This window comes from Salvia hispanica, chromosome 2, assembly GCF_029641045.1.
Source record: "Salvia hispanica isolate PSC_SH4W2 chromosome 2, Shi_PSC_v1, whole genome shotgun sequence".
NCBI lineage: Eukaryota > Viridiplantae > Streptophyta > Magnoliopsida > Lamiales > Lamiaceae > Salvia > Salvia hispanica.
Window position 1 is genome coordinate 7133560 of NC_142693.1, and position 20072 is coordinate 7153631.

The window sequence follows — 20072 nt, forward strand, 5'->3', positions numbered from 1 at the left end:
ATAAATTGATTGTAACTATAAGTTGGTGTAAAAATAAATTGGTTGTAACCATAAGTTGGTGTATAATTAAGTGGGAGAAAGAGTCAACCAAAATAAAAAATGGTATAAAAAAATTAAACTATATTTACAACCATTTACAATTAATGATGAGGAAGAAAGATCCCCAATTCAAAAACAAAAATGGCACGAAACATTAAATTATTGTTACAACTTTGTTCTATTTATGATATAAGGAAGAAAAAAGTCAAAATCCCAAAACAAAAATAACATGAAAAATTGAATACAGTTATAACTTTTTGCAATTAATGATATGAGGAAGAAAAGAATCAAAATTCCCAAAAAAAATGACATAAATAATTACACTACAGTTACAACTTTTTGAAATAAATGACATGAGTTTATGAAAGGAAATTTTGCGAAAATTATGAGAATACAATATAAACAATATTCTTTTATGAAAAAATATTATATATTATCTAAAGAGTCGTGTAGCCGTATATATATTTTAGAACTATGCTTTAAGTATATATTTTATTTAATTTCAAGAAAATTATAATATATATTGAAATAAAAGTTCTTCCATAACTAACATTACATAAATAACATTAGATAATTAAAAATTAAGGTTATGAAAGAAAAATAAAGAAAACAATAACAGATAAAAATTAGGAAAGAAAACAAAAAGGAAATAAATCAAAATAAGAAAAAGTAAAGAGAACAAAAGGTGGGTTTTATCGAAAAAGTAAGAGATTGAAAAAAGAAAATTAGTACTATAATTAAAGACGTTGAATCTTTTCAAATTGTTATGGTTTTTACATCCAAAGTACAGATTATTTCTCATAATCTTTATTAATCTAGCATACTCATCACACATTTTATTATTAACAAAATATTATTCAAGTTATAAAGAATCAAAATATATTTATCTCCTCAAAATTTCTCTTCTCACACTCATACTGCAAAAAGTTATAACTGTAATTATTTTTTCATGTCATTTTTATTTTGGGATTTAGGCTTTTTTCTTCCTCATATTGTTAATTGCAAAAAGTTATAACTATAATTTAATTTTTCATGCTATTCTTATTTTGGGATTTTAGCCTTTCTCTTTCTCATACATTAATTGCATAAAGTTATAATTAATAATTTAATTATTTATGCTATTTATTTTTGGATTTTGGCTCTTTTCTTTCTTATATCATTAATTGCAAAATGTTGTAATTTTAATTTAATTTTTCTTGTCATTTTTATTTTGAGATTTTGGCTTCAAATCATTAATTGCTTTGGTAAACGTAATTTAACTATTCTTGCCATTTTGGATTTTGTCATCATACCATTAATTGTAAAAATTTGTAAATCTAATTTAATTTTTCATTCCATTATTATTTTGGGATTTTGACAATTTCTTCCTCTTAATTGTCCATCAACCTTTGTACGAGTATATCTACACATGAGATAAGAACAATTTCATTCTTCATAGAGAAATTAATGTAGATAAAAGTGTTCTTTTTTTACATAATAAGTCATAACTCTAGATAGTAGTATACTTTCATAAAAAATATATTTTATATTGTATTCTCACAATTTTAGCAAAATATCCTCTCTCACACTCATATTATTAATTGCAAAAAACTTGTAGTTATGTAATTAAAATTTTCATGTAATTTTTATTTTGAGATTTTTGGCTCTTTCTTTTAATACATGAGATAAATAATGAACTAACTACATTCTATCTCCACAATTTGAAGTTTCACTTTAGCTAAATCTGAATTATAAGAAATATAAAGAAAAATGGATAAATAAGATTAGTGCAACGACCAACAAACGACAAAGATAATTGTAAGTTGCAGAATAAGAGTTCCGTGTTAATTATAAATCGGAATTATTCTTTCACCAAATATTCGATTTAACATTAAATTTGAAAAAGCACGCATATCAATCAATATTATGCAACAGTAAACGAACAAAAAAGATCGTTGTTGAACGGCCAACTGGTCGTTGTGACAATTATTGTTCGAAGTTCAATTAACGACAAAGATCATCATGACATTTATTATTCAACGACAAATCCTAAATCAACTATCAACTCATGACAAAAACTGTTTTTACAGTTATTGTTCAACGGTCAACTAGCAAAAAAGATTAAATTATTTTAACAAATAATAAATTAAATTAGTCAATAATAAATACCACTGTTAACTAACGACAAAGATAGTTGTCCTAGTTTTTAGTTACCATTCAACGAGCAACGAAAGACAAAAATCGTTTTAACAATTATTGTTCAACGGCCAACAGATCGTTCTGACAGTTATTGTTCAATAACATTAATTTTCAAAATTAAATCAGATTCATTCTTTTACCAAACAATGAATATAAAATTAAATTAACTAATAGTCCATAACGATAAACTAACGACAAATATCATCGTGACAATATCCTCCACTCAACGACCAACATACTACAAAGATAGTTGTAATTAGTCACTCAATATAAGAAAAACTCAAAAAAGGTTAGTTCAAATATAGGTTCGTTGTAATTAGTCACTTAATAAGATTTCAGCATTAAATGAAACAAGCTTGGTTCAAAATTCAGGTCCTAATTAATTACACTCTCACCAAATAATAAGTTTAAAATTAAATTTTTAAAATCTGGGATGAAAAATAAAATCTGTCTCTCTCTATATATAATAGAGAATCATTTGACTTTGTGTCTAAGGATTGGTTTTATCATCTCAACATGCAATCCATGGTTGAAATACCAAGAAAAAAAGCTACTCATCCATCTGTCCCACAAAAGATGTCACATTTTTCTTTTTTGAAAAAAGTTCTCTCTCACGTGAATATAAAAATTACATTTTCTCTCTCCATTTAACACACAAAACAAAACCTCCTAAAATCTCGTGCCGTTCCACAAGTGTGACATCTTTTGTGGGACGGAGGGAGTACTATTTTTAACACCTTATTTTGAGTACTGCAAAAAAAATTCTTAGGCAAAAATGTTCAACATTTCACTCATCTCTCTCACTCTCACTCTCACTCTCTCTCAACACTTAGTTTCAGTCTCCTTAGCTTCATTCTCTCAGATCAATTTCTTCAAGAATGTACCTCTCTCTCTCTCTCATGATGTTTATGTTCGGATCTGATTTTGCAGATTCAAGAATTTGAATGGAAATGGGATGAACGGTACCAATGCTTTAGGGCCAATGGTGTCCTCTTCCCGATGCCTCTAAATCAAAGGCTTCCATTTGTTAGTTTAATTCACTCATTATTAGCTTATTTATAATATTTATTTTCATGGTTATAACGTCGAAAAGGCGAAGGTCTCTGTAAGCAGAGAGATCTAGAAATCGATCAAAGACATGAGATTCGATGTGTTCGAAGTTTTGTGTCTCATTTTCAGTTCCTAGATTCTTTGGGATTTTTAATTTCTTGTGTGTTGGTTTAAATTTTAGGGTTTCACTAGGAATTTTTATGTATTTATTTTTTTCAGTTATTAATTCATGTATGATTAATTAATCCTAAGTTAGTATATACATTCTTATCTTGTTATTTTTAATATACATATAATTAATATTTAGTAAAAATAATGCAAGTCATTATGATTTACCTATCCTGGCATTAATAATGTTATACCTAAAATATCAAAATCAGATCTGGCTATTTAGTTATCACATAAACATTTTATTCAATTAAAAATTTTATTTTTATGAAAGTGGTTAGCTTCTACATGAACAAAATTGTATAACAAATATATATATTTTCTTACATATACTTTTATGATATTACAGAAAGATGTTACAAGAAGGGAACGAACTCTTAGAAGAGCAACAAGAATGGAAAGTAAGTTGTATACTTGTCGAGTCTTTTACTGTGCAGTATGTGCAAAAATGTGTTGATAATGAAAGAGGTATATATATACATGGTTATCATGAATACACAATATTTAATTGTGCTTGAGTTAATAGCAAGTATTCTAACATAGCTTTGCTTCTATCATTATAGGTTAGCACAGAAAACTATATTTTCTATGTGTTAACTCCTTTTGAGAAGGACGGGAAGAGGAAGATAATGGGGAAGGAAATTGATCGCCAACAAATCGGGAGCTCTCTCCCGTTGTGGGAGAAGTTTACCCGAGCATTGACAACAAAAGCAACCTTCCGATCGCACAACGATCAGAAGGCACTTGGCAAGTCCAGCTTCGCGAGCGTACTGGGTCGCAGAAGATGGAGAAGGTAATGATTCACACAACATATTTTTAATGTAATAATAATTAAAAAATGTTTTAGGAAAATGAAAAGAAAAAAAAACTGCACAAAACGACACAGTTTTTGCACTGCACGGGTGGTTATGATTTTCTTCAGTTTGCTATTTATTTTTACTCATGTTTAATTATTTCATTTTCCTAAAAAAATTAAATTATTATTTTTCAATTTCAGTTTTATATGCACCAAAGCGTCCGAAAAACTATTAGGTCGATGAATGAGGTAGCCACATTCATCTTATACAACGCAATTTACTAAAATTTGGTGAGTTGTTTTCAATTGTTCTTTTTTAAAAAAAAAATCATGTTTTGATACATACATTCTAACATTTATTTGAAGATTATTTTTCAGGGTATGAATCGGAATGCTGACTATATCAACTGATTTTAAATAATATGTTGTATTCTGATTTCTCAAATTAGAGTGAATATGCAATAATGACTTCTCCATAATTATGTATTTTTCAAATGCTTAGTGCTTTTATTTATTTACTTATCTGATTCTTCTGTTATGATAATCTGTTAAATTATTCTATGGGTCGAGATTGAATTAATAAGGTTTCACCATTAAGAACAAAAGTTAGTTTAAATTTAAGTCATAATTAATCACACTTTCACAAAATAATAAATTTAACATTAAAATTTAAAATTTGAGATAAAAAATAAGATCTCTATCTTTCTCAATAAAGAGAATCATTTGACTTTGTTTATGAGAGGATGCTTTTCTCATAAGAACATGCAATCTATGTATTTTTCATCGTAGTAGTATTTATTTCCAGTTGTCTATATGTCCTAATGTGATTTATTTCATTTTTATACTCCCTCCGTTCCCTCATAGTTGAGGCAAAACTTTTCGGCACGGAGTTTAAGAAGTGAATGTTCATTGTGTTAAATAAATAGATAAAAAGTAAGAAAGAGAAAAAGGTAGAAAGAATAAAGTAAAAATTGAATAAAGTAGAGAGAGTAAAGTAAGAAAAAGGAAAAAATTACTATATATGGAAATGACTCAACTGTGAGGGAACCTCCCAAAATGGAAAAATGGCTCAACTATGAAGGAACGGAGGGAGTATAAGGTATAAATGTGATTTCTTAAGTTTTTAATTAAGCTATATATAGCATGAAGATGGAGAAGACAAGGATTTGGATTAGGATCCTCACCTACACTGGGTTGTGCAAAAATTGTGCAAAAATTGTGCCAATGTGGGCTATTTTTACTTTTTAAAACTTTTTATTTATCGCAAAAGTTAGAATCGTGTACTTTAATATTTATAGCATTTTAGTTTTGAAATTTTGGAGTAGTCATGAAAATAGACGAGCACAAAACTTAGGAAACTAATTAAAAGTTAGTTTTATTGCTTACAAACACCAAAGTACCGAAATCACTACGCCACATGGCTGAAACAATGTAAGCTACGAACAAAGGGTTCAAAGAGCTAGGCGTTTAAAAATGGAGGGAAGCCTCTTTAGAAGCAAATCAATGTCTTTATCCCTGCCCAACATACTAAGCCTAGCATAATTGTTGGGGCACCCGAAAGTCCCGCCTCCCCGTACTCTAATTCTCTCCTCCTTCATTACCTCTTCTAGATTGACTCCCTCTTGGGCCTTCATCCAGGCGTAAGCTGTTCAAAACAGATAATATCATACAATATCGATCACCAACACGAATGTACAGTCAAACAACCGCTAGAAATTCTTTACCTGGATGGCATTCGTTATAGTTTTGTTTGAAGTTGCAGTGTCGAGGAGGAAAGTCAGGGACCTGCAAAACATCATTTCCCTGAAGAGCTTCGCGCAGTTTCTTCCATCGCTCAGCCATAACACACCGCCCAAACTCGAAGAAATTACTTGGGCAGCTGTTGGTGGAGATCATTTCCAAGATGGTGATAGCTCTGAGTTGAGCTTCCTTGGACACCCCGATGGTGCTGATTTCCATGAATCTTACCATCCGCTTCGCCACATCAGGGTCCTTCACTATCGCCCCCACCTTCACATACACCAAAAAAACAAAATGAAGCCAACCTAATGTAAAAACATATAAACAATGTCATTTAAAGCCAATAAAACCAATGTATTTTTAGGTCCTCTACCCGATCCTCGACCCTGCGTGTCCTGTGCATTTAGATATGGTGAATAGCATGATGTTTTGATCAGCAGGCTTTGTGATGGCCGTGTATTGAGGCCAATAGTATGCAAGATCATGCACGAGCATGCCATTGGCTCTCTTCAACACATGGCCCCTTAATATATAGACTATATGGTTTAATATATAGACTATATGGTTTCTTACTTTCTTTACCGCAGTGGTGGTGTATAATTTTGTTGAATTGACATGATGAAGAAGTTTGTCTTTTTCTCGTGAAACATTAAGTGCTTCCTAACAAGACAAAATATAGGTAGGAATGGAGTAAATTGATGTTGCTTTTCAGGAATATAATTTCAGTTACAACTTCTCTCCCACGTGGACCCATATTTTTCATGGAATATAATTTTGAATAAGAATTACATAGAGACAAAATAAGGATTTAAATAGAGATGTATGCGCTAATAAAATATACTACACTTTTTTAAGATATACTGGTATAATTTTAAATAATTGATTTTTTCAAGTATATTTAATGAGGGTCTTGAACAATGTGTACCTATATATTCTACCAAATGCAATAGTTTGTGTTAAAGGATATAAATTATTTATTTTCTATTATAAATTTGTTGTGTGTGTGTAATGATTACTCGATAATATATGACAAGTATAAACAATGAAATAGTTTGTATGTTAAAAGACATAAATTATTTATTTACTATTATAGATTCGTTCCATGTGTATAATGATTACTCGATAATATATAATGGTATAAACAGTGAAATAGTTTGTATTGAAATTAATAAATTATTTATATTTTTATTTTAGAATCGTTGAGTGTGTATAATGAGTACTCGATATATACAACCAACTAATAACGATACAAATGCCGAAACTACTTTTATGACAAATATTTCGTTCGACAACGGTTAATGATATTCCATCATTTTTCAGTTAACTAATTTGTAGGTTAGAAAAGTCGTTGGTCATCGAACGACATATAACGGCACAATATACTCTTTCTATTTTGGAATTAATGTGTATATAGAAAAGGTCACCCCGCAACAGTTAAAAAATAAATGATTATTTTTCATATTCTATCATGAAAGAACACTGACCATAATGACACAAACGGAAATTCCTAAATATCCTGTTTCAGTCTACAATTCCTAACTATCCTATTTAAGCCCAATATGTGTTAACCCAAGCTGACGAATAGGATGATATAAAAATAAAATACGAAAATTAAATAACAATAGGTAAAAGAAAGAAAAAATGTATTGATAATTGTAATAATTAAATCTAATAAATTACAAAGTTAATGCAATTAAAAAATCCTAACTTAAATAGCGGTAAAATGTATATATATAATCGTAAGCTAACAATATAATTACTAAAGTACAAGAAACTATAATACGAAGACTATACTAACGTGAAAAAATTAAATTTAAACTATAGCTAGAGTACAAAAATTAAAATTCAGTTTCCAACGATTCATTTTTCTCCAGCGATATTTACTGATTTTTTTTACCTTACTTAGATCATTTTGTTTCATTTTTGCTACATGGGAATTTAATCAAATATTCCACCTAATTTGAAAGCATGGCTCTTTTTGCTAGGGAAAAGAACGATGGATGATGAGATTAGAACGAAAGGTCATGTAATTAGACATATCTTTTGATCGTATATTATGACATGTGTCTCACTCTTTTAATATAATATTAATATAATCTCTATGTTTAAGATGTAATCTGGTTTTTACATGCTTGATATTAAGATTTCTATACATCATGATCGATTGATTGGATTAATTGAAATGGGAAAGTTTAATTAGATAAGTAGACAACTTGGTTTCTTTCTTTCTTTTAGTATTATATTTTATACATAAAGAATGGCTAACAAGTATTTCAGATAATACTCGCACTTTAACAACTTCTGTATAGTTAAAGATAGAGACTATTTGAATTTGTAGCATGAACTATATTTACTGTACTATATTAATTTACTTAGGTTGTTGATGACTCGCTTAAAATTAATCGAGTTTCTATAATTTTTTTCTTTTTTAAATTATTACTATTTCATACATGATTCGCACAACATATTTTTAATGTAATAATAAAAAAATTGTTTTAGGAAAATGAAAAAAAAAAAAACTGCACAAAACGACAGTTTTTGCACTACACGGGTTGTTATGATTTTCTTCAGTTTGCTATTTATTTTTACTCATGTTTAATTATTTCATTTTCCTAAGAAATTTAAATATTATTTTTCAATTTCAGTTTTATATGCACCAAAGCGTCCGAAAAACTATAAGGTTGATGAATGAGGTGGCCACATTCATCTTATACAACGCAATTTACTGAAATTTGGTGAGTTATTTTCAATTCTTCTTTTTTAAAAAAAAATTCTTGTTTTGAAACATACACTCTAACATTTATTTCAAGATTATTTTTCAGGGTATGGATCGGAATGCTGACCATATTAACTGATTTTAAATAATATGTTGTATTCCGATTTCTCAAATTAGAGTGAATATGAAATAATGACTTCTCCGTAATTATGTATTTTTCAAATGCTTAGTGCTTTTATTTATTTTCTGTTATTATAATCTGCTAAATTATTCTATGGGTCGAGATTGAATTAATAAGGTTTCACCATTAAGAAAAAAAGTTAGTTTAAATTTAAGTCATAAGTAATCACACTTTCACCAAATAATAAATTTAACATTAGAATTCAAAATTTGAGATTAAAAATAAGATCTCTATCTTTCTCGATAAAGAGAATCATTTGACTTTGTTTATGAGAGGATGTTTTTCTCATAAGAACATGCAATCAATGTATTTTTCATCATAGTAGTATTTATTTCCGGTTGTCTATATGTCCTGATGTGATTTATTTCATTTTTATATCGGGTATAAATGTGATTTTTAAAATTTTTAAATACGCTATATATAGCATGAAGATGGAGAAGGCAAGGATTTTGGATTAGGATCCTCACCTACACTGGGCTGTGCAAAAATTGTGCCAATGTGGGCTATTTTTACTTTTTAAAACCTTTTATTTATTGCAAAAGTTAGAATCGTGTACTTTAATATTTATATCATTTTTTTTTGAAATTTTGGCCCTTTTCTTCCAAATATCGTTAATTGCAAAAAATTGTAACTGTAATTTAAAGTTATAAAGATTCAGAATACACCATAAAAAAATTGAACTGTAATTGTAAAAGTTGTAAGTGCAAAATATATTTAAAGTTATAAAAAATCAAAATACACAAATCAAAAAGTTGTAACTGCAAAATAGTCTATTTATAAGAATAAAAATACACAGGTAGTAAGTTAGTTTTAAAATTAAATAAGGTTTCACCATTAAGAAAATAAGTTTGTTTAAATTTAAGTCATAATTAATCACACTTTCACCAAATAATAAATTTAACATTAAATTTCAAAATTTGAGATAAAAAAATAAAAGATCTCTATCTTTCTCTATGAAGAGAATCATTTGACTTTGCTTATAAGAGGATTTTTTTTCTCATATGAAACATGCAATCTATGTATTTTTCATCATAGTAGAATTTATTTTCAGTTGTCTATATATCCTATATCCTGATGTGATTTATTTCATTTTTTATATAAGGTATATATGTGATTTTTTAGTTTATAAATACGCTAGCTATAATAAGCAAGAAAATGGAGAAGACAAGGATTTGGATCAGGATCCTGATAAGGCTAATTTCATGCATCGGTTATGTGGTGAAAATCACTATATTTTACTGGGTCTAACACAGTTTTTAAGCTAGGTGTGTGACAGAATCACTAGATCCAGGAAAAGCCGGAGGAAACGAACTAGCGAAGGAAATGAAGGAAAATGAGCAGAAGTGAAGGAAAACAATGGCTAGAAGAAGGGAGTCAATAGCTGAGTGAAACAAAGACTATCTATACCTCGCTGTGCCTGACTTCAACGCCTATAAATAAAGGAGCATGCACCACACGAAAGAGGACGGATTTTGCTCTTAGCTCACACACAACACACACACTTGGGAAATGGGAGTTCTGGGTTAGTTTAGGGTTCTAAGGGTCTCATCTTCCGAGAAAGTCAGTCGTAACACCGTCCGCGTGAAGGGCGAAGAAACAATCTACTTTCATTCTGTTTTTGCACTTTATTTCGTTTGAACTTCGCGTTTTGGAAGTCAAATTTGGTTGTTGCTGTTACAGATTATCTATGCATTCATTTAGTTTCTGTCATGATGGTGTTTATCTCGTGTTGATCTACGTTGTTGTTTGAAGTTTTATTTCGGCAGTTGCATGTTAATCTCTGTTTTGGTCAGTTTTGTGCTTAATCTGGGGAATTTGGCTGTAGATCTGTGGTTTTGTTGTAGATCGGAGGTTGTTTGGTGATTTTGTGGTTATGATATGTTTTTGGCCGGAGTTTGTGTCGGATGCGTGGATCCGGAGTGGATTTAGCATTCGAGTTCGGATCTGAACAGGGGATTCAAGTTGTGCATGGATTTTGAGTTTTCTATTTCTTTTATGTTTTACTTCGTCTAGTAGCCATAGACCCGTTTAGTTCCTAATTGTTCTTCGTTAAATTGCTTAAACCAGTCTGCTTTGTTTTCCGATTACGCTTCATACCTGTTTCTACTGAGTTTTGATGCAATTTGATTTGAAGAAGATGATGTCGCTGTTAGTTAGTACTTTAGTTAGTTGTTTTTCCAGTTTTTCGTCCGTACTCTGCTTTTTCAGCCATGGTCCCCACCGTCAGTTTATTTCTCAGGTCTAGGTAATTTAGAATAGTTTCTTAGATCTAGTGATTGTCTCGATTTCCAGTTTACATGCATGATTTCTTTCTTTTTGCCTAGATCTAGCCGTTAGCGTAACAGATTTAAATTCCAAGTTTAGTCTCATTTCCTCAACCCAAAAAAAATGCGTGGCAGCAGCCAATCAAAAAATAATTTCCAAATCCATGAGCATGTTCATTACGCATCCATCTCTGTGGGATTGATCCCTACTTCCCTGTGCTAAATTTTAGTATACGTGGTTGAGGGTTTTTTGAAGTGGTATTCTGTGTGTCCGACGACCGAGATTTTCAAACGATCCGTGAGTTCCCAGACCTTGTGATCTAGTGGATTCACTGACCTAGGAGTCTTGTTATTCCTTACTGAGCACGCAGTCTAAACAAAACCTAAATCGAGAAATAGGAGAGCTTCAAATGGCGCCGTTGCCGGGGATGGATGACATTTATTGTTATTGCGTTTGAGGATTTGGTGTAAATAGTTAATTTCTGTTATTTTGTTTTTCTTGACAGTTTATGAACACGGGCTTCCATTCTGGTAGTTGGGCTAGTTCATCTGGCTCAGGGAGCGGCCGATACAAGTGGCAAGTCAAAGAGTCTACGTCCACTATCACCACCAGATAAGGTTTGAGGACAGTGGACCCATTTCTGTTCGAATCAGAAAGTGAGAAGGAGTGGAATTCGTCAGGAGAAGAAGACCCGAAGTCGTCAACAGAAACAGAGCGTTCCGAGACTGAGGAAGAGGAAGACCCAAATATGGCTCATTTAGTAGATCCCCGATCCGGAGATAGGGTCACTCACCACACATCTCGACGGTGAACCCGCCCATGCAATAGTCTCACGTCGGAGGTGTATTGATATCAAGACAAATGTGCTCGGAGTTTTGCCCACATTCTCTGGACGAAGGAACGAATGTCCTTACGAATTCTTGAACGAGTTTAGTAAGCTGCGTAGCATTCAAAAGCGCCCCAACGAGGCGACTGAGGAGGACTACCGTTTACATTCAGTTCCGTTTGCCCTCAAGGGGGAGGCTAATACTTGGTTGCTGAGGCTCCCACCAGACTCGATTAACACATGGAAGGATTTCAAGCTAGAGTTTTTGGATTATTTTTTCCCGTCCAACAAGACGAATGCCTTGAAGAAGGAAATTCAGGAGTGCAAGCAAGAATATGATGATTCTCTGAGCTCTTATTGGTCCCGGTTTAAGGGACTATTGGATGTTTGTCCGAATCATAGGATGATTGAAGCGGAGACTTACTATCTGTTTTACGAAGATGCAAACCCTGAGTCAAAGGACTTGATGAATTCCTCAAGCGGGGGAAATTTTACCAAAAATAAAGCAAGTGAAGCCAGAGAAACTTTGGGAAGATTGATCGAGGCAAAGAAGGCCTATGATAACCCGCGGAGCATATTGAGAAGGGGGTCAGCCAATGCAGTAACGGAACAAGATAACAAGAAGGTGGAAGATAGGATAGATAAATTGGAGAAAGCACTGCTGAATGCAATTTGAGAAGTATAACCCTCATGCTCCAGCGGAAAGTGAGAAACCCCCTGGTCCAGAGGAAAGGCAACTTCAGCCTTATTTCGGTCAGCCTTGTGAAGGGGAATGCCAAGTCCAAGCAAATTCGATGGGGAGATGGAATCCGGATGGAAGTTGGAACCAAGGAAGACAAAGGGATGCTCCATGGAAGACTCACCCCAATTTTAGATGGACTGACAATGATCAAAGTCAGCCACCCCCACTGCAGATCACGAATTATGCACACCCTCCGCAGAGGCAGTCCAACTGGTCAGGGAAAAGTCAAGAAGGGCAATCGCAACTGGGGTACAGGAATCAGGACCATACTAATTGGGGAAATAGGAATCAGAACAATCCAGGAAGCTCCTATGTGCCACCTCACCAGAGGAATAACCAGGGGAACTATCAGAATTCCCAACCAAATCATCAAGGGAATCAAGGGTCTAGCAACCAGTACAATAACCATCAAGGAAATCAAGGGAACTATCGGCAGAACCAAGGTCAAGGATCAAATTTTAATCAATTTAACTCCAGGTCACAAAGGAGTTTGGATGACATGGTCCACGACCTGGTGAATTCACAGCAGTTCATGCAGAATAACTTGCATTCCAACAACGACATGGTGCACAAATTGCAAGACGCTCAGTCGGAACATAAAGCCGCCATGGACATGATGGTGAAGCAATTGTCCCAGATCGCAGTTTCTTTGAATGAGATGCAGGGAAATGAAGGAAAACTTCCTGCCACGGTCAAACCACCGGACCGAGCAAACATTAGTCAAATCACCTTGAGATCCGGGCGGGGCTATGAAGGACCGACCCTGTAGATTGACGAGGAGGTTCCCATACAGGCTAGTAAAGAGAAGGAAGGTCAAGTGTTTCAAGGGGATAGCCCTAGACCCAGAGAAGTCCTTGTTCAGGATGTCCTCCAGAAGGGAGATTTAGGGGGATCTCTGCCTCGACCAAGTGACCCAATTTTCCTAGATCCCGAACCTGAGGTAGTAAGCAAGGAATGAAGCAGGGAAGTTGGTGAAACCCAGGCTGGGAGTTCCACAAATGCAGTAAAGCGAGCAAAACCATTTCCATATCGGGGGGAAGCAAAGAAAAAGAAGGATGATATAGAGGATCTCATGGAGATTTTTAGCAAGCTGGAAATCAACCTGCCATTCTTGCAAGCCCTGAAAATGCCTGCCTTTAGCAAGTTCATCAAGAAATTCATTGCATGAAAGACCAAACCACACGGGAAGATTGTGATCTGGGAAAATGTGTCTGCTGTGATACAAAAGAGAAAGATGCCCTCGAAATGCACAGACCCAGGTATGTTCACATTACCCATTTCTCTAGGGGACATCAAGGTCGAGCATGCCATGTGTGATCTAGGGGCATCTATCAATGTTTTCCCATTTTCTATCTACAAGAAATTGACAGGAGTTAGGATGGTCGCTACCAAAGTGGTAATCCAGTTAGCAGATAGAACTTGCATTTGTCCCGAAGGTGTGTTGGAAAATGTCATAGTCAAAGTGCATGATTTTCTATATCCTGCTGATTTCTATGTGATCAAGATGAATGATAATGAGTCTGCTGAGTCTAGTGGCGTACTTCTAGGGAGACCATTCTTGCGTACTGCTAAGACCATTATCGATGTTTTCGATGGAACAATTTGTTTAGATAATAATGGGGAAAAATATACATTTAGCATAGATGAGGGAATGAAAAGGCCACTCGATGTTGAGAATCTGTATGCTATTGATGTTATTAACCCCCGGGTCCAAGAATAACTTGAGACAGAATTGATACAGGAACAAATTGACAACTCGGAGTTGAGCCATTTAATTGATAGAGAAGTTGTAGAGTGGTGTGCAACAATGAACACAACGGAGTTGACAGATGAGGAACTCACAGAGGCCATCATGGAGTTTTGCAGAAATCCCGAGTCAGCTAGATCTAGGGGATCGGCTCACGTGCCTAGTTTGGAGAATTCTCCTGGGCCTGGGAAAGAGGAATTACCAGATATTGCAGAAAAAAATCCCTTACCCCAAGAGACGAATGAAACAAAGAAAGAACTGAAGACACTTCCACCGGGCCTCAAGTATGCTTACTTGGAAGTGAATGAGACATTCCCAGTAATAGTCAACAGTAACTTGACCAAGGAGCAGTAACTTGACCAAGGAGCAGGAGGAGGAATTGTTGGGAGTAATTAGGCGAAACAAGAAAGCAATAGAGTGGACCCTTTCGGATTTAGTAGGAATCAGCCCTGATCTCTGTATGCACCATATCCGTCTAGAAGAAGGTGCAAAGGCTCACCGAGATGCACAACGGAAACTGAATCCGAACATGCGGGAGGAAGTTCTGAAGGAGGTGTTGAAATTGCTCGCTCTAGGGATCATCTACTCCATTCCGGACAGCGAGTGGGTCAGTCCTGTCCACATGGTGCCCAAAAAGTCTGGAATACAGGTTGTCAAGAATGATAAGAATGAATTGGTACCCACTAGGCTGGTGACGGGGTGGAGAATGTGCATCGACTACAGGAAGCTGAATGAGGCCACAAAGAAGGATCACTTCTCCCTACCTTTCATTGATCAGATGTTAGAAAGATTGGCTGGCAAACAGTATTTTTGTTTCCTTGATGGATATAGTAGCTATTTCCAGATCTATGTTAACCCAGAGGACCAAGGGAAAACCACGTTCACGTGCCCCTTTGGTACATATGCATACCGAAGAATGCCGTTTGGATTGTATAATGCACCAGGAACGTTCCAGCGGTGTATGATGAGCATATTTTCGGATCTGTTGGAAGTATGCATTGAGATATTCATGAATGATTTTACCATATACGGGAACTCATTCGATACTTGTTTGGCCAGCCTTGATCTAGTGTTGAAGAGATGCCAAGAGAAGCACTTAGTTCTGAATTTCGAAAAGTGTCACTTCATGGTGACAGAAGGTATTGTTCTGGGTCACGTGGTTTCCGAAAGAGGAATACAAGTAGACAAGGAAAAACTAGATGTGATATCAAGGCTATCTTACCCCACGAACCAAAAGGAAGTTAGAGGCTTCCTGGGTCATGCGGGTTTTTATAGGAGGTTTATCAAGGATTTCGCAAAAATCGCGCAACCGCTCACTCATTTGTTACACAACGATGTGGAATTTGTCTTTGACGAAGGGTATAAGAAGGCATTTCAGTTGCTCATGGACAGGCTCGTGTCGGCACCAATTATCAGAGCGCCAGATTGGAATTACCCTTTTGAGATAATGTGCGACGCGAGTGATTTCGCTGTGGGAGCCGTCCTAGGGCAGAAGATCGACGGAAGGAATTATGTGATCTTCTATGCATCCAAGACTCTAAATCAAGCTCAGAAGAACTATGATACCACGGAGAAGGAAATGTTGGTTGTCGTTTACTCGTTCGAAAAATTTTGACCTTATCTTCTTGGGTCGAGGGTTAATCCGTTGGGTATTACTTTTGCAGGAGTTTGATTGGGAAGTGAGAGACAAAAGAGGAACAGAGAATCGAGTAGCTGATCACTTGAGCAGAATTCATCAAGGGGAAACGGAAGAAGCCATACCCGATGCTTTCCCTGAAGAGCATTTGTATTATCTAGGGGAATTTCCTAGACGAATTAGTTGGGAAACAGTTTTGGCTTTAACCGGTCTAGGAGAGGCTGATAAAGGGAAGCGCACGCTTAACGCAGAGCCGTGGTTTGCTGACTTAGCTAACTACTTGGTCACGGGAGAGGTGCCGAGTGTAGACGAAATCTCTCGGGCCCAGAAGATAAAGATTAAAAGCGAAGCCAAATATTACTTTTGGGACGATCCTTACTGATAAGTCGTATTCTAAGCCTTGGTTACTGGTCAGTATGTCATGAAATGCATGTATTATCTGCAAAACAGTTGCTTAAGTGTGCAGGATTAAAGGATCCAAGTCAGTAGGAGACGATTCAGGTGACGCAAGTGAAAAGGGCGCCAGAAGGGTGCGATACTGACCAGGATGCATGCCAGAGAAAAGGCTCGAGATGGTGACGGAGGATAGCTGGGATGATCATTGACAAGGGCAAAAAGGTCAAAACGCGGGAGAAGTCTACCCTAAAAGCAAGGGCAAGCCTCCCTATAAAAGAAGCAAGGGCAAGCCTCCCTATAAAAGACGCCTCCTAAGAGTTCGGTTCGAAGTTCTCGGTTCTCAACACACTTAGTAGAATTCTCCCTAGAAGATCAGTTCCTTCAGCATTATCCCACCTCTCGTTCCTCGCCACAGCCATGGCCACTTGACGTCGAAGAGTTTGCCGGAGAAGTCATCAGTCCGCCGTTCCAGCCAGTTATCGTAGCAGTGTAGTAGTATCATCACCCGGAGTGGCACAAACAATCTTAATCGCTTTCTTAGTTTAAAGTTTACTTGTTTTCATCGTTAGTTATTTGCAAACACTCATCGCTGTTGCTCTTTTGAAGTACTTTGTTATTTTCCAACATTTACATTATGAAGTTTCTATTTCGCATGTCACTTTGGTTCGAGTTTGCTTCATTCTACCTAGGAAAGTTAGATTTAGTTATTGCTTTCAATTTCTAAGTGTTTTCTTATCAGGAGTTATTGATTCAAAGTTGTAGCTATGTTTAGTCAAGTTTTCGTGCATGAGTTTCTTTTCTGCGCCGTGATTACCACCTTGCATGTCAGTCAGTAGAAGTAAAGTTGCAGTTTCACTGTTTAATTTAAGTTTGAGCATTTAAATCGATGGATCTTAAGTTTGAATTTGTGAATCTGAAGTTCAGTCATGGTGTTTGAGTTTATCTGAATTCTGCTAATACTTGGTGAAGAAGAAAACGTCAAAATCAACTTTAGTTTGAACCACTTTACTTTTAAGTTACTTTTGCTTTTGTTCCCTACTTTTCAGATGTACTGCCCAGACCTATCAGAGAACCACCCAACCACCAAATATGCCTTGTAGTCTAAATTTCCCCTTTTAGTAACTGTCTACTTTTCATATGCCTCTGAGACACATTGTCCCCTATTTTCACGAACACTCCCACATGTTTGTTATTTTCACGCCTACTAGTCAGTAGAGTACCACCTTTATTTCCTGTCTAGGTAAAATCTCAACCCAAGCATGGTAGCTAACCAAAACACCCAGGAAAGTCACCGCAGTTATCAAAACGTGTCCATCCTCGTGGGAATCGACCCTTACCTCCATTATACTAATCAGTAGAAGTGGGTTGAGGAAACTTGTTTGAAGCCAGGTCCTGGTTATCGTATCAACGACTCAGCTGGGTCGGGAATCTCTTCCTGATCAGTTGGATACACTCCAAATTACATACGAAAACCATCACAACATTCAAAAGAGTGGGGGAACATCTGGTCCGTCACTTACTTGTGGAAGATGTGTTCAGATCAAGTGATTAGGCGCTGCATTCCCGAATGGGAACAAAGAGATGTGCTAATTCATTGCCACACTTTGGCATGCGGAGGTCACTTTGGACCGAGGAAGACAGCAAGGAAAGTATTGGATAGCAGTTTTTACTGGCCGACACTCAATAAAGATGCCTTTGAATTTTGTCAGTGTTGCGAGAGATGCCAACAGACAGGGGGAATTTCAAGGAGGGACGAGATGCCTCAGGTTCCGGTGATTGTTTGCGAAATTTTTGACGTATGGGGAATGGACTTCATGGGACCATTTCCATCATCCTGTGGGAACACTTATATATTGGTTGCAGTAGACTATGTGTCTAAGTGGATAGAAGCTAAGGCCACCACAACATGTGAATCGAAGGAGGTGGAAAAATTTCTGAAGGCCAATATTTTCAACAGATATGGAGTTCCTAGAGCCATCGTCTCAGACCAAGGAACACATTTCTGTAATCGCACCATCGAGGCTCTGATGAAGAAATATGGTGTTCACCATAGAGTATCTACCCCGTACCACCCTCAGTCTAATGGCCAAGCGGAGATTTCTAATCGCGAGATCAAGGCGATATTGGAGAAGACAGTTAATCCGTCAAGGAAGGACTGGAGCAAGAGGCTCGGTGATGCATTATGGGCCTACAAAACTGCTTTTAAGACGCCTATTGGGATGTCGCCTTGCAGGCTTGTATTTGGCAAGATGTGCCACCTACCCGTGGGTATCGAGCACAAGACGTACTGGGCGGTAAAAGAGTTGAACATGAAGCCTTCGGCTTGTGTAGAAGAAAGGAAATTACAGTTACAAGAACTGGAAGAGCTGAGGCTGGAGTCGTATGAGTCTGCCATGTGGTACAAGGAAAGGACGAAGTTATGGCATGACAAAAATCTCCGGGTCAAGGAACTCCATGTGGGACAGAAGGTGCTCCTTTTCCAATCCCGGCTCAAGCTGATGCCAGGGAAGTTGAAGTCAAAGTGGATCGGTCCATATACCATCGTCGGCCTCCGCGCAAACGAAGCAGTGGAAATCCAGGGAAGTGCCTCTAACTCGGTCCCTTTTCTTGTTAATGGTCATAGAGTGAAAGTCTATAGGGATAATTATGAGCTGTGTGTAGTGGAGGAAGTGCCACTACGCGCACTCTCTACTATCACCTAGACAGACGAGGAGGTATTCTCGATGAATTCCTGGGTCAGGTAAATTGGTTGACATTTTTGAAAATATGCACTGAACCAGGGAATCTCGGGGATACTCAAAAGGAATGTGTAAATAGTTTAACTGCTTTTCAAACAAAGGAAAATAAAAATAAAAAAATATAGTATATACAATTTAAATCTCCCAAAAATATTTTCAAAGTACCAGACTTCAAGGGACAACCAATTTTGTATTCTCTAACCTTGACCTAGGAGTCTGGCGTCTTCAATTTTTTTTTTTAAAAAAAGGTCATGGTCAGAGAAGTCAGCTAGGGAAGGAAAGCCTGGAGGAAGAAGTCAAGGAGAGCCTGGAGGAAGAGATCAAGGAGGGATGGAGATAATTTGAATTTCAAAATTTGGCCGATATTTATGGGAGGTGTACGGTTGCTTACATCACGCCTGCAACCGCACCATCTTTTCATCAGAAAAGGCAAACCGTCGCTTCTCTCTCCAATAATCCCAATCGACGAAGACTGCATTTCCTCTCCCTTCTCTCTACTTTCATTCTCTCTCTAGAAACACAAACCCTAACCAAATTCGACCAAGTTTCTCTTTGATTTCAGATCTGCAGTAATGGATCCAACCCAAGCCACCGGAAGTTCGCAGCCAACGGCGTATGACGCAGTTCTGTTAGCAGAATTGACACAAAAATTAGGTAGCGTCGAGAAAGCGAAGGAAGTCTACGCTCTATTCTCCGCTAGCCTAATGACACCCGCGCCGGCCACACCACCACTGACGATTCCAGAGGATTCGGCGGCGCAACCAACAGTTCTCCAAGAAGAAAGGCCTCAAGATTCTGGATCTCAACAAGCAGAAACCGCTTCACGAGATGCGGATACAGAAGAGGCAACACAT

At 36.1% G+C, this 20072-nt stretch overlaps 1 protein-coding gene across 1 annotated transcript; it reads right to left on the reverse strand.

The window, feature by feature from the left end:
• Positions 1–5682: 5682 nt before the first annotated feature.
• LOC125185887 (tryptophan aminotransferase-related protein 1-like) lies at positions 5683–6621 on the reverse strand. Its single transcript, XM_089064808.1, has 4 exons — positions 6554–6621; positions 6343–6494; positions 5956–6237; positions 5683–5876 (listed from the first exon to the last, which is right to left on the reverse strand). Exons 1-4 carry the CDS (start codon positions 6619–6621, stop codon positions 5683–5685), a joined length of 696 nt encoding a protein of 231 aa, XP_088920934.1.
• Between the last annotated feature and the right edge of the window lie 13451 nt (positions 6622–20072).